Here is a 19,772-nt window from a genome sequence, read left to right on the forward strand (position 1 = left end):
GAACGGCTGGGGTGGAGGAGGGGAGCGACTTCCAGGTGTTTGAGAAGATGAGGCTTTCATTCTCCACAGTGACATTTGTCAAGGCCTGCTCCTCCATAGAATGCTCTGGGAAGGCTTGGCAGTCAGTGGTGCTCCAGACTCATTGGGTGTAAACGCATCTGGGTGAATGTATGTGCTTTTCTCCTGCCTTTTTGGCAACCGTATTCAGGAGTCCTGAATCCTTCTGATTGACAGTGATAGATAGGCTTATCTGAAGTTCCTCCGGTTTCCACACTGTGATTGGCTGGGCAGAACCATGGTAGAGTCGGGAAAATTCTTCTCTGTAGAGAGAAACAATTATAAAGCATTTTAAGAACAGCAAGCTGAATGCTTTTCACAGCTGGTTGTTCTTGTTTATGACAAGTAATAATTGCCTCAGGTGCAAAGAAAAAAAAACCACATTGCAAGTTTATTTTGAGAGGTAGCTCAGTGCACACGAATTGGGCTCTGGAGATAACCGGGTAATTGGGCACCAGAGCAGCTGGGTTCCTGGGGCCTCAGATAGAGTGGATTCCAAGGTGGTGGAAGGCTCTGGGGGCGGGCGGGGGGGGGGAGTGTCTCTTGCTGAGCTCCAAGGGTGACTGGGTTACCCTCTGGGTGAATGGGAACATCCCCTCTCAACCAAGTAGGTCAATTGACTTCCCATAGAAACGAGGCTTCAGTATGATTTGAAGCTCTTGAAAATAGGCTGAGGCTCTATGGCTACTAGTGTCAGTGGTGATACTAGCAGTCATTTATGTATTTACTTATATAGCATTGTGAAGCACCTTACACATACTCTTTCATTTTACCCTCACCAATTCTGTGATGTGCTATTATTTTATTATTATTTTATTATTTTTTTGCGGGGCAATGAGGGTTAAATGATTTGCCCAGGGTCACATAGCTAGTAAGTGTCAAGTGTCTGAGGCTGTATTTGAACTCAGGTCCTCCTGAATCCAGGGCCAGTGCTTTATCCACTGTGCCATCTAGCTGCCCCGTGATGTGCTGTTATTAACCCCATTCTACAAATTTACAAGAAACTGAGGCTGAGAGGTTAGTAACTTGTCCAGGGTCACACCATCTGAGGTGGGATTTGAGCTTAGGGCTATCTGACCCTAACTAAGTTTAGCTACCTAGCTTCCATAATGTATCTGGGCTTTGATGGAAGGAACAGGGTGTGTGTGTTTGGGGGTGGGTGGGTGGGGGTCTCTGTGTATCGTATGGATGCTTCTAAGCAGAGTCCTGCTGGTATTGTGGCTGACAAGCTAGGGAATTTGCATGGGCTCATGAAAGTTACTAAGAGCCAAGTTTAAATAGAAAATATTTTTTTTCTTTTTTCTAGAAGTAGTGATGGGTTGACACTATACCATCCACACTCTTTCAACCAGATTTCCCTTGTGATCGATGGTATACATCTGTGGGATGACTGGATATGATTAAGAGTACAGTGTGTGACCATGAAATAGACCACTCACTATTTGAGGCCAGATGGGCCCCAGGTAGGTTGATGGCCTTGGTTTCATTGGGATTCAATGAAACCTTTAATAAGGCAGAATCACAGCATCACAGAGGCCTGAGACCAAGAATGCCCTCTACGACATTGCCACCAATTGCCCATCTTGTCTCCCTCCGAAGACCTGTAGTGACAGGGAAGACATTCACTACTTCCCGAGGTAACCCATTCCACATTTGGGCATTTCTAATTGTCAGGAAGTTTTCTCCTTTGATCAAGCCTAAGTTTCTTTTTTGCTCCTAAGCTCTCCTCCTGGAGCCAAGGAGAACATCTAGTCTCTCTTCCATAAAATAGCTCGTCAGAGACTTAGAGATGGCTATCACGTTCTCCTTACCTCTTCTCTGGGGACTAAACTACTCCAAATTCTTTGTGCCCTAAAAATAATGAATATGAGGATTTCAGAGAGACATGAGAAAATTTGTATGAACTTTTAGAGTGAAGTTAGCAGATACAGAACAGACATATTAACAGTAATGTAAATGAAACAACACTAAAAGATCACCAAATGGATTATTGATTGTAATGAGCAATCTTTGGTCTAGAATGATGAAATGAACCTCCTTTCTTTTGTCGGGGAGATGGGACTCGGCTCACAAGGTCAGATGTGGTAGCTGTCTGTGGCAGTTGTTTTTTGAAAATGCTTTTCTTTGTGACAAAGGAGGATTCAATGCAGAGTACGGTGGAATCTCAGTAAATGACTGTGGCATGAAAACAGAAGGCACCAATAAAATTTAAAAACCCTATAGTATTATTAATAGTATGGTTGAGCTAAACATGGGTTAAATAGGTTTCTGTGAATAAGTTAGGAAGCAACTTGGTACATCAGCTTTGAAGTCAGAGGACCTGGGGTCAAACCTTTGGCAAGTTGATGAACCAACCTGGCCCTTAGTTTACTATAATGTAAAATGACAGGACCCATTCATTCAATAAGCATTTATTAAGTGCCTACTATGTGCCCATCACTACACTGTGTGCTGGGAATAGAAAGACAAAAAATGTAACAGTGCTTACCCCTAAGGAGCTAAAATTCTACTGGGGAAGGGGAAGAACAGAAACATCATGAAAGCTGAAAATTAAATAGAAAAAAAAATACAAAGTAATTTCTAGGGAGAGGTTGTTAACTACTAGGGGTATAAGAAAAGATGTCCTGTAGGAAGTGACACCTGAGATGGGCCTTGAAGGAAGCCAGGAATTCTATGAGGTGGAGTGCTCTGTAGGCATTGAGGACAGCCTGTATAAAGCCCAGAGACAGGAGATGAATGCTATATTTAGGGAACAGAAAGTAAACCAGTTTGGCTGCAATTTAGAAGATAGGAAGGTCAGTGATTTGCAATGGAAAGACATGGCAATCTTGGAAAAGTATGATAGGATTATAGGTTTAGGGATACTAAGGAGTTTAGAAATCTATTGTGTTAACAGATTAAGAAACTGAGGCACAGAGATTATACAACCTGCCTAGGATCACACAACTGTAAATGTTGGGGGAGATCAGAATTTGAACTCAGGTCTTACTTGAGTCCAATGCAAATCTACTGTGGGCTACCTACCTGCCTCAAGATGGTGGTGGCGGCAGTGATGGTGGCGATGGTGATGATGATGAGGGTGGAGGTTGCAGTGGCTAGGATTTATAAAGGTTTGCAAAACACTTTACATGTTATCTCATTTTATCTTCACAACAACCCTGGGAGGTAGGTTATGTTTATCCCATTTTATGGATGGGAAAAATGAGGCAATCAGAGGTTAGGCAACTTGCCCAAGATCAGATAGCTCGTAAGTATCTGAGGTCAGATCTGAACTCAAGTTTTCCTGACTCTAGGTCCAGCCCTTTAGCCACTCTACCACCTACCTACTTCATGTGCAATCTAGCTGCAAAGGGCTTTAAAAGCCAAAGGAACCTTTTATTTTATTCAAAAGTGAAGGAGCCTTCCTGAGCAGAAGAAGGACTTGGTTAACTCTGTGCTTTAAATATATCAATTTGGCATTTGTGTGGAAGATGGATTAGAGACAGAATAGACTCAATCAAAGAACAATTAGGTAGATTTTTTTTTTTCAACAGACCAGGCGAAAGGTGGCAGGGCCCAAACTAGGATGTGACTAGGAAAATAGCGAGAAGGGGACAGATGTGACAGATGTATTTGATGAGATCTAGCAACTGATTGGGCAAGAGCAGGGTGGGAGTGGGAAGATTCAAAGGGTTTCTGGGAGGCTGGGAATCTGGGTGACTGGAAGAATAGTGGTGCCCTCAACAGATATACGGATGTTAGGAAGAGACAAGGGTTTTAGAGAAAAGATAATGTGTTCTTTTTTAAACAGGAGTTTGTGATGCCCAAGAGACATCAGTTGGAAGTATCCAATGGACAGTGGTGATTAAGAAACTGGCCACAGCTCAGGAGGCAGGTCGGGTTTGGTTACATAGAACTTAGTCATGTGCACAGAGATGGTGGGTAGATCAGATGGCCCCGAGACCCCTTCAAGATCTAGATCGTGCTATTTTGCCTTTGGGAAAATGCATTTCTGAGTTACAAATGAACCCTTCTAATCTAACTTCAATAAGATGTCACTTCCTAGAGGAGTTTGCTTTGGGGGATTGTTTTCAATTTCATATTCCCTGCACCTAGCACAGTGCCTGACACATGGGAAGCACTCAATACTTATTGAACGGGATTCTATCATGCTGAGGTCTGGAGGGCCTTCACTGCCCTGATTCTCCTCTCCCGGGTGCTTTGTGTGTGTCCATTTAATTCTCAAAATGAGGTGCCCAGAACCAAATGCCATACTTCAGCTGTGGTCCGACAAAGGCAAGAGTACAACAATGACAACCCATTACCCTGGACAGCATGGCTCTCTTAGTTCAGCCTAAGATTTCAGTAGGTTTTTTGCTGATAGGTCACATTGTTAAAGGCATAGTAGATAGAAGCAGCTGGGTGGAAAAGTGGATAGAACCCCAGGCTTTTCATTAGGAAGAACTGAGTTCAAATGTGGCTTTAGACATTTCTTTCTTTTTTTTTTTTTTTTGTGGGGCAATGAGGGTTAAGTGACTTGCCCAGGATCACACAGCTAGTAAGTGTCAAGTGTCTGAGGCTGGATTTGTTTTTGTTTTTGTTTTTTGTTTTTAGTGAGGCAATTGGGGTTAAGTGACTTGCCCAGGGTCACACAGCTAATTAATTAAGTGTTAAGTGTCTGAGGCCGGATTTGAACTCAGGTACTCCTGAATTCAGGGCTGGTGCTTTATTCACTGCACTACCTAGCTGCCCTGACATTTCTTAATTTTGTGACTCCAGGCAAGTCACTTAACCTTTCTCAGACATTAGGTTGTAAGCTCCTTGAGGGTGGGGACTGTCTTTTGCCTCTTTTTTTTTGTATTCTCAGTGCTTAGCACAGTGCCTAGCATATAGTAGGTCCTTAATAAGTATTTAATCGATTGCTTCAGTTTCCTCATCTGTAAAATGGGGTTAATAATAGCACCTACCTTCCAGTGTTGTTGTAAGGATAACATAATATTTGTCAAGTGCTTTGCAAACCTTAATGTGTTAGATAAATGCTAGTTGTTTGTTGTTGTTGTTGTTGTTGTTGTTGTGAAGGATGGGGGATAGGGCCTAGACCTTTGATTTCACTGATACAGGGAAATCCCAAGTGAGGAAACACACTCTACCAATGTAGATTAGCATCTTTTCTACAATTTGGAGAGCTGCCTGGCTCAGCAAGATGGTAACTGACTTGCTTAGGCTCCCATAGCCAGTAAGTGTCAGAGACAGGACTTGAACCCCAGTCTTCCTGGCTTTGAGGCCAGTTTTCTAGTCACTCCACTATGCTATTTCTATTAGTGTAACATGGCAAACAAAAAACTGTGGTCATCTTAGGCTGAATTGAGAGAGTTCTACTATCCAGGTCTGGGGAGCTTATTACCGTTGTATTCCTCCCATGTCAGACACTTCTGGAGTATGGTTTTTAGTTCTGCAGCTGGAAAGGCCTAGTTTTAAATTGTACCTCTGGTATTTAAGAGCTATGTATTTCTTGGGGAAATCACTTGTCCTCCATGGACTCCACCATCTAAGTACTTCACTTCCCTATGCTGATAATTGAAAATCACATACTTGACCCATATTCAGCTCATAGTACACTAAAACCACTAGAAAGCCATTCAGCTGACCTACTGTCTTGCCACTTTCCACTCACATCTTGTCCCTGTGAAAGTGAATTTGTGAACTCAAGTGTAAAACTTGAAACTTATCTCTATTAGATTCATCTTATTACATCAGATTCAATCCAGTATTCTTGCCTACCCAAATACTTTTGGATTCTATCTTGTCATTCAATATATTAGCTAGTGTGGCTAGCTTTCTATCACTTGCAAATCTGACAAGAATGTTGTCATCATCTATGCCTTTATTCAAGTCACTTGATAAAATATAATAAGCAACACACTGCCGTGCGCAGGTTCTCGGCAAACTCTACAAAAGACTTCCATGCAAGTTGACACTGGAGCAGTAATGACTACTTTTTGGAACTGGCCATTCAAGTAATTATAATTCCACTTGACTATATTATTGTTTAGCCTACATTTTTCCATCTTCTTTCACAAGAATAACATGAGAGAGATATTGTCAAATGTTTTGTAAAATCTAGAAAAAATATCCCTAAAACAGTCACTAGATCTGTGACAAATAGTTTTGTAGAAAAAAAAAGAAAGAAAAAAGGGAAATTGAGGTTAACCTGGCATGACTTGTTGAAGCTATGCTGGTCTTTTGTGATCATTACTTCCATTTCTAGATGTTCACTAATCAATTTAAAAAATATGAAATGTATTATATAATTAAAAAAGAAACTTATTAGAAATGGAAATTCATCACTTCACATACGATAATTTTCTTGTGTTTTGCTGTGTATGTGGAAGTGCTCTTTATTTGGAGAGTATAAAAAATTGGAAGGGAAACAGTTAACTGGGAAAACATTTTACAGGAAGTTTTTCTGATAAAGATCTGACAACCAAAATATAGAAAAACTAAATCAGTGTAGCACATGCTCTGGAGCTATTATTTCAACTCTCATTCTCACAGAAGAGTTAGGTCTTTAGAAATTGACTACTATGTATCCCTTAGGATTATAGGGACTTTTGGGGAAGGATGTCTTTCTAAGGTTATATAACTATGAGCCCCTCCCCCCCCACCAGTTTTCTTACCATGATTATCAGTTGATGTTAATTTAGTCAGCCAGCTTAATTTAAAGTGAAAATAGAATACTTTACGTGCATTCAGATTCCATAGTTCTTTTTCTGGATGTGGAGAACATTTTACATCATGTCTTTTGGAATTGTCTTGGATCATTGTATTGCTAAGAAGAGCTAACTCTTTCATAGTTGTTCATTGCACAATGTTGCTGTTACTGTGGACAGTATTCTCCTGGTTCTGCTCATTTCACCCAGCATTAGCTCACATAAGTCTTTCCAGGTTTTTCTGAAATTTGCCTGCTTATCATTTCTTCTTCTTCTTCTTTTTTTTTTTTTTTTGAGAGGCAATGGGGGTTAAGTGACTTGCCCAGGGTCACACAGCTTGTAAGTGTTAAGTGTCTGAGGCTGGCTTTGAACTCGGGTCCTCCTGAATCCAGGGCCAGTGCTCTATCCACTGTGCCACCTAGCCGCCCCCTGCTTATCGTTTCTTATGGCAACAATAGTATTCCATCACATTCATATACCAAAACTTGTTCAGCCATTTCCCAATTGATAGGCATCTCCTCAATTTCCAATTCCTTGCCACCACAAAAAAGCAGCTATAGATATTTTTGTACATGTAGGTCCTTTCCCCTTTTTTATGATCATTTTGAGATACAGACCTAGTAGTGGTATTGCTGGGTCAAAGGGTATGCACAGTTTTATAGCCCTTTGGGCATTTAATTAACTTTTGAGAAGTGTTTTATTTACTACAGTGGTACAGTTAGTGCAAAATATCCCCTTAGAATGCTGTGACACTCTCTCATTTAGACACAGAATCTAGGAGAAAGTGGATTTGTTCTTTTTCTTTTCTTTTGTGGGGCAATAAGGGTTAAGTGACTTGCCCAGGGTCACACAGTTAGTAAGTGTTAAGTTTCTGAGGCCAGATTTGAACTCAGGTCCTCCTGAATCCAGGACTGGTGCTCTATCCACTGTGCCACCTAGCTGCCCCCAAATGGAGTCATTCTTAAAGAACATATAGGGCAAAGAAGTAACTCACGGCTCCTGTTTTTTTAAAGTCCTATCCTCTTATTACTAGGGTGACCAAGAAGTGACCTTTAAGTATTGTGTAGTTTCTTTGTTGGACTCCTTGTATAACCATGAATCTACTTTCAGCCTGTCCTTGGTTCCCAATATGGAAACTGATGTCAGCTGTTCCTGAGAACACGCTATTAGAATGTTGATGGGAAGATGGGAAATCTAAAATCTTTTTGAACCTTTAAAGCTTGCAAAGTTCACCTCTGGCCAAGTTGGGGAGGCAGGATACAAATCAAATCAAATCCTATTGCTCTACTTCTCCTTCCCAATTGATTTCTTCTCAGGGGGTTAGCAGAAAAACTCATTTTTTCCATTTTCTCAAATGTGAATTTCTAATTAACCTTTAAATAATATATACTAGAAATTTGTCAGAAATTGAAGCCAAGATCACTGGTCTATAATTTCTAGACATTTTGCTTCCCTTTTTTGAAAATTGGTAATTTTGATTTTCTTCAGTCCTTTGATCTATCTCCAGTTTTCCATGATCTTTTATAGATAACTGACTGCCATCACATCTGCCAGTTCATTCATTACTCAAGGATATAATTCATCAGGCCCTGGTGACTTGAACTTATCAAGGATGGCTATGTGTTCCCTTATGTTGGCTTCCCTTGGATCTTAACTCTATTAATTATTCTTGTTTTGTTCTATCCAGCCCAGGAATCATTCTCCTTGGAAAAGAAGATAAAAATTGAGCAGTTCTCCATTTTCTCTTTTGCTCTCATTGTTCTATCCAACCCAAGTGTTGGTTCTACTCTTTCCTTGGCATTGCTCTTATAGCTTAAAACCCTCTTTAATTTTTCTTGCCAACTTCAACTGGTTTTAAGTTCAACTTTCTGACTGGACTGTGATACACTTTTAAAAATACCTCTTTGGGGTAGCTAGGTGGTGCAGTGGATAAAGCACTGGCCCTCAATTCAGGAGGACCTGAGTTCAAATCTGACCCCAGACACTTGACACTTACTAGCTGTGTGACCCTGGGCAAGTCACTTAACACCAATTGTTTCCCCCCAACCCCCAAACCAAAAATACCTCTTCTATGACCTGCCTTTGTTTCCATCTTCTGTATACATCTTAAAAAAAAATAAACCAAGTTGATTACTATGTCCACATTGGTCACTTTAGACAAACTACTTCCTTTTCCTTTTCACTGGAATTGTTTCTCTTTGTATCATTTAATAATTTTATTCTTGAGACCTTCCTATCCTTTCTGGGTTAATTTCCCCTGCATAATTTTAGGCCACTGAATCTTTCCTATACTTTATCTGAATACTTTGAAATCTATTTTTCTAAAATCTAGGGTATTTATCAGATGATGCCTAGTTTTCTTTTTCTACTTTGTCACAATTTCTAAGATAGTGATCACCAGGTCACTGCCTTTCAAGGTTCCCATAATTTCTGCTAATTTCAATACGTGAACCAGTTCCTCTATGTTTATGAGAATTAGATCCAGAATTAAATTTCCCTTTGTAGGTTTGCCCATTTTTTTTAATAATGAAATGATCAGTAAGGCAAGCTAAGGAACTAATTGTTGTTATACTTTGGATATAGAGAAAATTCCAGCTTGAATTGTCTGAATAATAGAAATCTCATTCCCTACTCCTGCCCCATCACTATTATATCATACCTCTATGTCTGGCTTGTGATCTGCTTTTAAAATGTCTTTTGATGATATTAATTCTATTTATATTTCTGTTGACTTTCACTCAAATGCTCTCCACAATGTGTCCCTCTCCTCAAACCCTGGTTCCTTGATTTCTTCTCCTGAATAGATATACTCAGTATAAAATGATACCTTGCTCCTTTTCTGAGTATCTTGTTTCCTTTAAGTAAAGTATACCATTCCAGAGACATATTTAATTCTTGAGTCTTATCTTGTCATGCTTCAGTGGTACTTAGGAATGGTACCATGGACTGGACCTGAAATTTCATTGGTATTGGGACCTCTTGGTGAAAAACTACCTCAGCCAATGCAGGTTGGTACTTTCTCTGCATCTTGTAGTCTTAGAGAATTGCTTAGAATACTGAGAGGTTAAGTTACTGCCCCATGGTCACACAACCAGTATGTGTCAGAGGCAAGACTTGAACTCAGATTTTCCTGGCTCTAATGCCAGTTCTCTAACACTTACTTCATGTTGCCCCTCCTAGTGATCCTTAGGAAGTTAAATTTTCCTCTTTGCATTAGAAACTTTAGCTCAGCTTACTTGTAAGCCAAACTTTGTACATTAAAAAATACTACTTTTATACTCACCAAAATGGTTTTCCATTTTCTTCTCCAACTCATTTTACAGATGAGGAAACTGAGGCAAGCAGGGTTTAATGACTTACCTAGGGTCATAGAGGTAGTAAATGTCTGAGGCTGGATTTGAACTCAGGAAGATGAGTATCCATGGTGCCACATAGCTGCCCCATACTTTTTTCATGTAAGCATCTAAAGTCATGGGTTTTACTCTTGATTTCTGCATTTTATCTTCTGTGGGTTTCCGTGTCTTTACTACTAGTCATCTTACATCACAGCTATTTTTTTATAGTATCTAACCAAGTGGCTTTAAACAGGAAGTTTCCTTTTATCTCTTTTCTTTTTAGTTCAAAGCCCTTTTGATTCAATTTGCAACACTCTAGGCAGATGTATTCTTACTTGGCTCTTTTAAACTTATGATTCTCATTATTGGTAGAGAAAATGATGGCTTAAATCCAGGGTTATGTTGGGTTCATTCAGTACCTGGCCAGCACCTCATTGTTCTTTAAAGTTTTAACTCACGGTAATATAATCTAAATCTCATTCTCAAATATCATCTTTTTAACTGGCTGTCTGGACTAAGGACATATCCTTTTCATGAAAATGGTTGGTTACCTGTGTCTCCCATGCCTGTACTTATAAGGCTGATTAAAAATTTTTTTTGAACCCAAGTATAGACATTTACATTTAGCCCTATTAAATTTAATCTTATAAAATCCATCCCATTGTTCTAGTCTGTTGAGATCTTTTTTAGATCCAGAATTAATCATCCAGTGTGTGAGCTACCCTACTTAGCTTCATGGTATCCACAAATCTGATAAACTTGACATTCTCTTCTCCAAGTAATTGATAAAAATGTCAAACAGTCCAAGGCCAAAGGGACACCTTTTGAGATCTGGAAGCCCTGCTACTGCTCGGGTGGCAGGACCATTCATGAATCTTTTAAATTGCATCTGCCTTAGGTGGCAAAAATCAAACAGTATATTTGAGCTGCCTCAAAACCAATCAAGAGGTTAGGAATGAGGAAAAGCAGTGACACTCCCCCCAAATTCAAACTCCTCAAACTAAACCATCCCATACAAAATTGTCCTCCAAACTACTACTCTGTACTACAGAATAGTGAGGGGGTGGGTGGAGATACACACACACACACACACACACACACACAGAGACACTCATATACAGAGAAAGAAAGAGATAGAGATAGAGAGACTGAGACAGAGAGATAGGGGTGAGCCATTGGCAGGGAGCAGAGAAAGGAGAGGTGTGGTTTAGTGAAAAGTCCAATTGTGACCTTGGACTTAACTCTCTGTGGGCCTTCCTTTCCTTATCTGTCAAATGAAAGTGATGGAACTCCATCAATGTCCAAGGTTCTCTCTAGTTTTAAAAGGCTGTGATTCGGGGGCGGCTAGGTGGCACAGTGGATAAAGCACCGGCCCTGGATTCAGGAGTACCTGAGTTCAAATCCGGCCTCAGACACTTACTAGCTGTGTGACCCTGGGCAAGTCACTTAACCCCCATTGCCCCGCAAAAAAAAAAAAAAAAAAAAAGGCTGTGATTCTATGGGCTTCTTATATAGCAGCCACATCTTTCTTTCTTTCTTTCTTTTTTTTTTTTGGTGAGGCAATCGGGGTTAAGTGACTTGCCCAGGGTCACACAGCTAGTAAGTGTCAAGTGCCTGAGGCTGGATTTGAACTCAGGTCCTCCTGAATCCAGGGCTGGTGCTCTATCCACTGCACCACCTAGCTGCCCCCACATCTTTCTTTTTGGAAAAGAACCCACTTGTCTCCAACACTTCAACTTCAGCAAACATTTTAAAGTGCTTACTATGTGTAGAAAATTGTGCTAACACACAGCAGAAGGAGGCTGAAAAGACTGACATGATTTCTGTTTGCAGGGAGCTGACAGTGTAACAGGAATATGAAAAATACACAATCAATTAATAAGCATTTACCAAGTAGCTACTCTTTGTCAGGCACTAGGTGGAAGTATTCTGGGGATAGAAAAACAAAAACAAATTATTCCTTGCCTTCAAGAGGCATACATTGTATTGGCACAGAAAACATGTATATGATGTAAGTGTACAAAATAAACATGAGATAATTTTGTGTGTACATAATTATACTATCAAACAATGGGTGTAAAGTTCATTAAGAGTGGTATGGGGGGCGGCTAGGTGGCAAAGTGGATAAAGCACCGGCCCTGGAGTCAGGAGGACCTGAGTTCAAATCCAGCCTCAGACACTTGACACTTACTAGCTGTGTGACCCTGGGCAAGTCACTTAACCCTCATTACCCCCCAAAAAAGAAAAAAAAAGAGTGATATGAGCAAAGTATGACACAAGGTCTGAGGCAGAAAGGATAATTATTGACTAGGGAGAGGAGGCTTCATGGAGGACAAAGCATCTTTTCCCTTCCAAATGAATAGCAGCCTTTGTATTTAGGAAAAAAGCACAAACTGGTGGTATGCTGGGGCAGTGATTAGCAGTTAATTTGAAAGGCATCATTAAAAAAGCCAGGAAAGAATCCACCTCCTTTCTTCCCAATTACAATTATTCCATCACAACCCTTTCCTCTCTCAGTACAGACAGTGTGAAAAGATGCATTGGTCACTTATTTTATTTCCCAATAGATGGATGACAATGTGAATGTGATTTGCTAGTTCAGTGATAAGCTAATACCATATAGTCTGGGAGATAAAATTCCAGTGTATCTTTCAGGGTAAATCCTTATTCCCTTGATGCTCACTAGCTTTGTCCAACTGTCAAAGGAAGTCCAATGCAACCTTTAATTTGTTAGTAGTCCTGGTGTATGGGTGGTGGGACTAGAATGTATCCTAAAATTATAATAGTTATTACTGCCAAGTTACTAAGTGGTAATTAAGCTATGACTAGATGTATGCCCCTTTCAGGCAACTGATTTATGTTAAAGAAGATTTTGAATGGGAGGGCATTTCTTTCTTTCTTTTTTTTTTTTTCAGGGCAATGAGGGTTAAGTGACTTGCCCAGGGTCACACAGCTAGTGTTAAGTGTCTGAGGTCGGATTTGAACTCAGATCCTCCTGAATCCAGGGCTGCTGCTTTATACACTGTGCCACCTAGCTGCCCTAAGGGAAGACATTTCTAAGAGGCTATTTTATCTTTTGGTAGGAACAGGGTGCCTATGGAGTAAGATGATCTGACTTCTAGCCTCGGTCTATTTTGAATTGGTTCTAAGACCTTTGGCAAGTCACTCTCTGAGCCTCGGTATTCTCATCTGTCAAATGGGGATAATAATATTTGTCATTTCAACTTTACAGGGATATGGTTGTAAGGATCAAATGCGATCATAGGAGTTAGTGGTGGAAGGAAGGGACCTTTGAGGTCATCTGGTCCAATGCCTTTATTTCACAAATGAGAAAACAGACCCAAAGGTGAAGTGATTTGTCCGGGGTCCCAGAAGTAGCCATGTGACTAACATGTGGCTAACACGGCAGAGCCACGATTCAAATGCAGGTCCTGATTCCAAATCCAGTGAGTCCTATCTTCCAGGCTGGAACTGTGAAAAGTTACTATACAACTGCTATAGGATAATAATGCTTCATAAGGCCTAGAGCGATAAAGGCTCTTAGGGATTAGATGAGGAAACTGACTCTTGGCAAAGTTAAATCCCTTGTCCCTCTTGTCCTATTGCTATTTATGTTTTGTTAATCCTTAAATCTGTATTGTCTTCTGACACTCTCCCTTATCTGCCCCCTCCTTCCATATTAGTACTCTCTCATCCAATTGTTATTCAGTTGTGTGACCTCATATAGGGTTTTCTTGGCAGAGATACTAGAGTGGTTTGCCATTTCCTTTTTCAGTCCATTTTATAGATGAGGAAACTGAGGCAAAAAAGTGTTGAGTGACTTGCCCAGGGTCACACAGCTAGTGAGTGTCCGAGGCCAGATTTAGACTCAGATCATCCTGACTACAGGCCGAGCATTCTATCCACTGAGCCACCATAGCTGTCTGTGTATGTAATGAATAAAAGCTTTATATTTTTCTAATTAAAAAAAATAATATTTTATTTTCCTTCCAATTACCTGTTAAAACAATTTCAACCATTTAAAAAGAAGTTTTGAATTTTAAATTCTATCCCTCCTTCCCTCGCTTCTCCTGTCCCTGAGACAGTAAGCAGTAGGTTACACATGTGCAATCATGTGAAACATTTCCATTTTAGTCATACAAAATTTTAATTTTTTTTTCTTTGCAGGGCAATGGGGGTTAAGTGACTTGCCCAGGGTCACGCAGCTAGTAAGTGTCAAATGTCTGAGGCTGGATTTGAACTCAGGTACTCCTGAATCCCTGGCCGGTGCTTTATCCACTGCGCCACCTAGCTGCCCCCGAAATTTAAATTTTTTAAAAAATTATTTATTCATTTTTAACATTCTTCTGTTTTTAAATGTTGCATTCCAAATTCTCTCCCTCCCTTTTACCCCTCCCTCACCCACTGAGAAGGTAAGCAAAATTATGTCAATTAATTATATGTGTGAAATAACACAAAACACAAAATATATTCTGAGGGCAATGACTTTTTCCTGATAAAACATATTTCAAACTGGAAAGAACCTTAGAAATCATCTAGTTCAATCTCCTGCTTCCATTCATTTTGTAAAGTGACTCACCCAGCATCCAATGTATTGCTAAATAAATGCCTTGTTGAATTGTCCAAGGTCACATAGATGGTAGATCAGAGAGATGGAATTAAAACTCAGGTCAAAGGATCATATTTTTAGAGCTGGAAGAGACCTGAGACATCATCTATTTCATGACCTCCCAAATGAGGAATCTGATACCCAGAGCAGTTAAGTGATATTTTCAAAGTATATTAGGCAGTCAGTTGTAGATCCAGGATTTGAACCTGGGTCCCCCAAGTCCAAGTCCAGTGCTTATTCCACTGAACTACACTCCCTCCCACCCTAGCAGGTTTATTTTCTTCTTATCTATGAGGGTTTGTTCTTCCTCTGTGGATACAGATAGCAACCCATCCACTCTCTTCTCATCTTGTGTGATCCTCACTCACATCTTCCCCCAAACCTAGCAGTGTATTCACTCAGTGGTGTGTCAGAGACCTTTCCTCTTGTCCTTTTGCTGTTTTGTGCATAGAGATGTAGTGCTTGGCCATCCATCTGTTTCCCTCACTTCCATTATGTGACCATCCCATCTCCTATTCCAGGCATTCATGTCTTTGAAGAGGTATTTTATTATATGATGGAAAAGTTAGAGTTTTTTCAGGGAAGCATTCTGTTATAAATCCAACTTCCCCAGAGATTTTGCTGAATTGAATATTTGCGTTTGACCATCCATCTAATGTTTGAGACATCTGGGTAGTATATGTTAATGCTGTAGTTAGAGTCAGGAAGACTTGATTTCAAATTTTATAGATGCCTATTAGATAAAGCTGCTAAGTGGTTCAATGGACAGAGCATTGGAACTGGAGGCAACCTCAAACACTTTCCAGTTATATAACTCTGGGCAAATCACTTAATCACTTTCTGACTCAATTTCCTCAACTGTAAAATGAGGAAAATAATAGCATCTATCCACAGGGTTGTTGTGAAGCTGAAATCAGATGATCTTTGCAGACCTTAAATGCTAGGTATTATTATTGTTTTTGCTATCTTCTCTCTCTCTCTCTCCTCTTCTATTTATTTATTTATTCATTCATGTATTTATTTATTTTTGTGTGTGAGGCAGTTGGGGTTCAGGGTCACACAGCTAGTGTCGAGTGTCTGAGGTCGGATTTGAACTCAGGTCCTCTTGACTCCAGGGCCGGTGCTCTATCCACTGTGCTACCTAGCTGCCCCTGTTATTGCTATTACTAATTGTATGGTCCTGAACAAATCACTTACTCTCTTTCAGACTCAGTTTCCTTATTTACAAAACTGAGATAATAATATCACCCACCTTACTAGGTTGTTGTAAGTATAAAATGAGATAAAACATATAAAGTACTGCTACATAAACATCAATTATCATTACCTCCAGCTTGTCTCTTGAGTTATCTTTCATATACTTGGAGAGGTCCATTTGTCTTTTATTTAGAGTCCTTTATAATGTACACAAACCCTTAAAGTGGTAGTTATCAAATTCTTCCTAATGAATAAATTGTCAACCTTCTCCCTCCCAACCCCCAACTCTTTCTTCATCCCTAATATCTCCTTGATTACAAGCATCGAGGGAGACCTGTTGATAAAAGGCAGCTAAGTGGCACAAGGGATAGAGCACAGGACCTGAAGAGAGGAAAACCTGGGTTCAAATCTAACTTCAGACACTTACTAGCTGTGTGACCCTGGGCAAGTCACTCTCTATGTTCCTTAATTTTCTTAACTATAAAATGGAGATAATAACAGCTCCTACCTCCCAGGGTTGTTGTGAAGATCAAGTGAGGGAATATATATAAGGCACAGTGCCTGGCCCATAGTAGATACTTAAAAAACCCCAAACAAACTGCTTATTCCTCTCCTTTTAAAATGGAGCAATGAGTTCCTTGTGGATTAATGCTCCTAATTTTCCTGGTAGGTAAAATGTCATCATTCAATGCTCACTTTCCTTTCTTTTGTAGTTGAATCTTTCTAGATCTTATTTTCAGTAGTTAAGGAACTGCCTATAAACACATATAACATCTGTTAGCATATATGTTTTGTGGGCTGTGAACACTTATTACATTACCTAAAAAGAGTTTGATGACCGGAGAAACATTGCATGATTCTCGGAAATGTGTGTAGCCATCTAGAAATACCCTCATCAGGTGGGATCCAAGGTCCCCATGCTGTCATTTCAATTTTACATACCTCTGCTACATAGCGATGGAAATCCTCAGTTGCATTTCATTTCCTCCCCCACTTTCCCTTATGTAGGTGAAATGGGGTGGGGCTGGTGAACATGCACAGTGTGCTTGGGTGATATAATCCTCATGTACCAGTGGTTTTGAAGCTTGCTTCTTGAAAAGCATGTTAATATGTCATAGAAGGGTCCTCCTCCCCAGTTTAGAGCACAGGAAGACAGTTTGTAACTGGTTGCCATTTGCTAATTCTATGGTAAAGAGGCCAACTGTTGATTGGCCGCTGATCTGGAACTGTGTTGTAATTAAAACTATCTTTAAGGGTATTTAATATGTGGCACAGTGGATAGAGCACTGGTCCTGGATTCAGGAAGACGTGAGTTCAAATCCAGCCTCAGACACTTAACACATACTAGCTGTGTGACCCTGGGCAAGTCGCTTAATTCCAATTGCCTCACCAAAAAAAAAAAAACAAAACAAAACCCCCCCAAAAAACCGCACAAAAAACCCAACTAGCTTTAAAAAATATTTTATTTTTTCCCAATTGCCTGTAAAAACAATTTTTAACCTTCGTTTTTTTACAGAGTTTCATATTCTCTCCCACCCCTCTTCCCTCCCCCATCATTGAGAAGGCAAATAATTTGATAAAGGTTATACTTGTGCAGTCATGTAAAAATATTTCCATATTAGTCACATTGTGAAAGAAAACACTGACAAAAAACCCCAAGAAAAATAAAGAAAGTAAAATAACAGCATGCTTCAATTTGCATTTAGATTCCATCGATCTTTTCTCTGGATGTGGATAGCATTTTTATCATAAGTCCTTTGGAATGGTCTTGCATCTTTGTAGTGCCGGGAACAGCTAACTCATCAATAGTTGATCATCGTTCAATATTGCTGCTACTGTGTACAATGTTCTTCTGGTTTTGTTCACTTCACTTTGCTTCAATTTATGTAGGTTTTTCAAGGTCTTTCTGAAAGTGTCCTGCTCATTTCTTTTCTTTTCTTTTTTTTTGGGCAGGGCAATGAGGGTTAAGTGACTTGCCCAGGGTCGCACAGCTAGTAAGTGTCAAATATCTGAGACCAGATTTGAACTCAGGTCCTCTTGAATCCAGGGCCAGTGCTTTATCCACTGCACCATCTAGTCGCCCCCTCATCATTTCTTAAAGTACAATAGTATTGTGCAGGCATTCCCCAGTTGATGGGCAACCCCTCAATTTCCAATTCTTTGCCACCACACACAAAAAAAGAGTTATAAAACGATCTTAACCTTTGAAAACTCACAAGGTCGTACCTGTCTATAACACTCCACCTGGAAGGAGGAAAAATGAGATAGAAACAATAATGGGCCATACCTCATGGCCCACAGAGTAATGAATTTGGTGGGAATATAGAGACCCAAAACAAATTAATCTTTTTTTTTTTTTTGGTATCAAGGACTTCGTTAGCAGTTTGGTGAAGCCAGTGGATTCTTCAGAATAATATTTTTAAAATGCTTAAATGCAAAATGCATAGGATTACAAAGGAAACTACATTGAAATACAGATCAAAATATAAAAAAACCCCATTAAAATGTTTTCATATAGGAGGCAGCTAGGTGACACAGTGGATAAAGCACTGGCCCTGGATTCAGGAGAACCTGAGTTCAAATCTGGCCTCAGACATTTGACACTTACTAACTGTGTGACCCTGGGCAAGTCACTTAACACCCATTTCTCCACCCAAAAATGTTTTAATATAAATATAAAATATAAAAAAACCCATTAAAAAACAAGTACAGGTACCTGAGGTTACCCTGACCTAAAGTGTCTTTGCTCACCCTGGCTTACACCAGTCATTGCCTCCTCATTTGAATATAAGTCAAGAGTGTTAGTTGGTGCCTTTGGAATTTATGCCTGTTTCTGACTTAGAAACCATTCAAAACAGCCTCTTCATCAAGTAGTAAATAGTCCAGAAACAATACCTACACATGCCCAAGTCTCACAGGGATTTTATCAGGAGAGCATGATGGCATGCTTGCCAGCCTCCCCTAGTCTTTATATAATGAGAAAATTTCACCTGGTGAAGAATACAATGTGTCTTCCTTGAAAGGAGAGCAGAAACCCTCAAGTCACCCAGCTGGATTTCATAGCGATTGTTCAGAAAGAGGTGGGCATCATGGAAAACTAAGTGCCACCCTTTGACGTTTCAAAAACAGAACAGATAGGGGCAGCTAGGTGGTGCAGTGGATAGAGTCAGGAGTACCTGAGTTCAAATCCGGCCTCAGACACTTAACACTTACTAGCTGTGTGACCTTGGGCAAGTCACTTAACCCCAATTGCCTCACTAAAAATAAAAAAAAAAGAAAAAAAGAAAAACAGAACAGATAAAAGGTAGCTCTTCTTTACTGGGTGCACAGTCACCCAGTCAGACTCATTCCCTCCAAAAGGGCTATATAAGAAAAATTGAAATAGTTTCAGGGGCTTTAGATAAACCCCAGGGTTATAAATTCCCAATGGAAGGTTGATGGCAAGTTAGGAATTTTGGGATACTTCTTTCAGTTTTTTCCCCTTCCAGGTTGACATTATAGAGTAAATACTACCCTCTTCCACATTTAAAAACAAACAAATGAAAAACTTCAGGCCACAATCAGTGACAGAATGTTTGGCTGGTAGCACACAGATCTGACAGAGTATGCATTTCACTTCTAGACATTCCATCTCCCAACTGGCTATTTTCACTTGCAGTCCCCCATGCCTGGAATTCGCTCCCTTCTCACCTATACCTCCTGGTTTCCTTGAAGGCTCAGCTAAAATCTCACCTTCTGCAGGAATTTTCACCCGATTCCCCGTAATGTTTGTGCCTCCCCTTTATTGATTATTTTCTGTTTATCCTTTATCTATCTTTGTACATTGCTGTTTACATGCTGTCACTCTTTTTTTTTTTTTTAGTGAGGCAATTGGGGTTAAGTGAC

The 19,772-nt window shown here is 39.9% G+C and overlaps 1 protein-coding gene across 1 annotated transcript in view; it reads right to left on the minus strand.

The window, feature by feature from the left end:
- Window positions 1-246: 246 nt before the first annotated feature.
- The window catches only part of LOC122751534 (E3 ubiquitin-protein ligase Siah2-like), a gene marked incomplete at its 5' end in the record, with an annotated part of 63,194 nt that continues 43,668 nt past the window's right edge, over window positions 247-19,772 (minus strand). Inside the window, 3 exon segments of the mRNA XM_043998613.1 lie at window positions 247-320; window positions 1,497-1,560; window positions 3,082-3,152. Of these exon segments, the coding sequence (XP_043854548.1) occupies window positions 247-320; window positions 1,497-1,560; window positions 3,082-3,152 (209 nt within the window).

Source organism: Dromiciops gliroides, chromosome 1 (genome assembly GCF_019393635.1).
Source record: "Dromiciops gliroides isolate mDroGli1 chromosome 1, mDroGli1.pri, whole genome shotgun sequence".
NCBI lineage: Eukaryota > Metazoa > Chordata > Mammalia > Microbiotheria > Microbiotheriidae > Dromiciops > Dromiciops gliroides.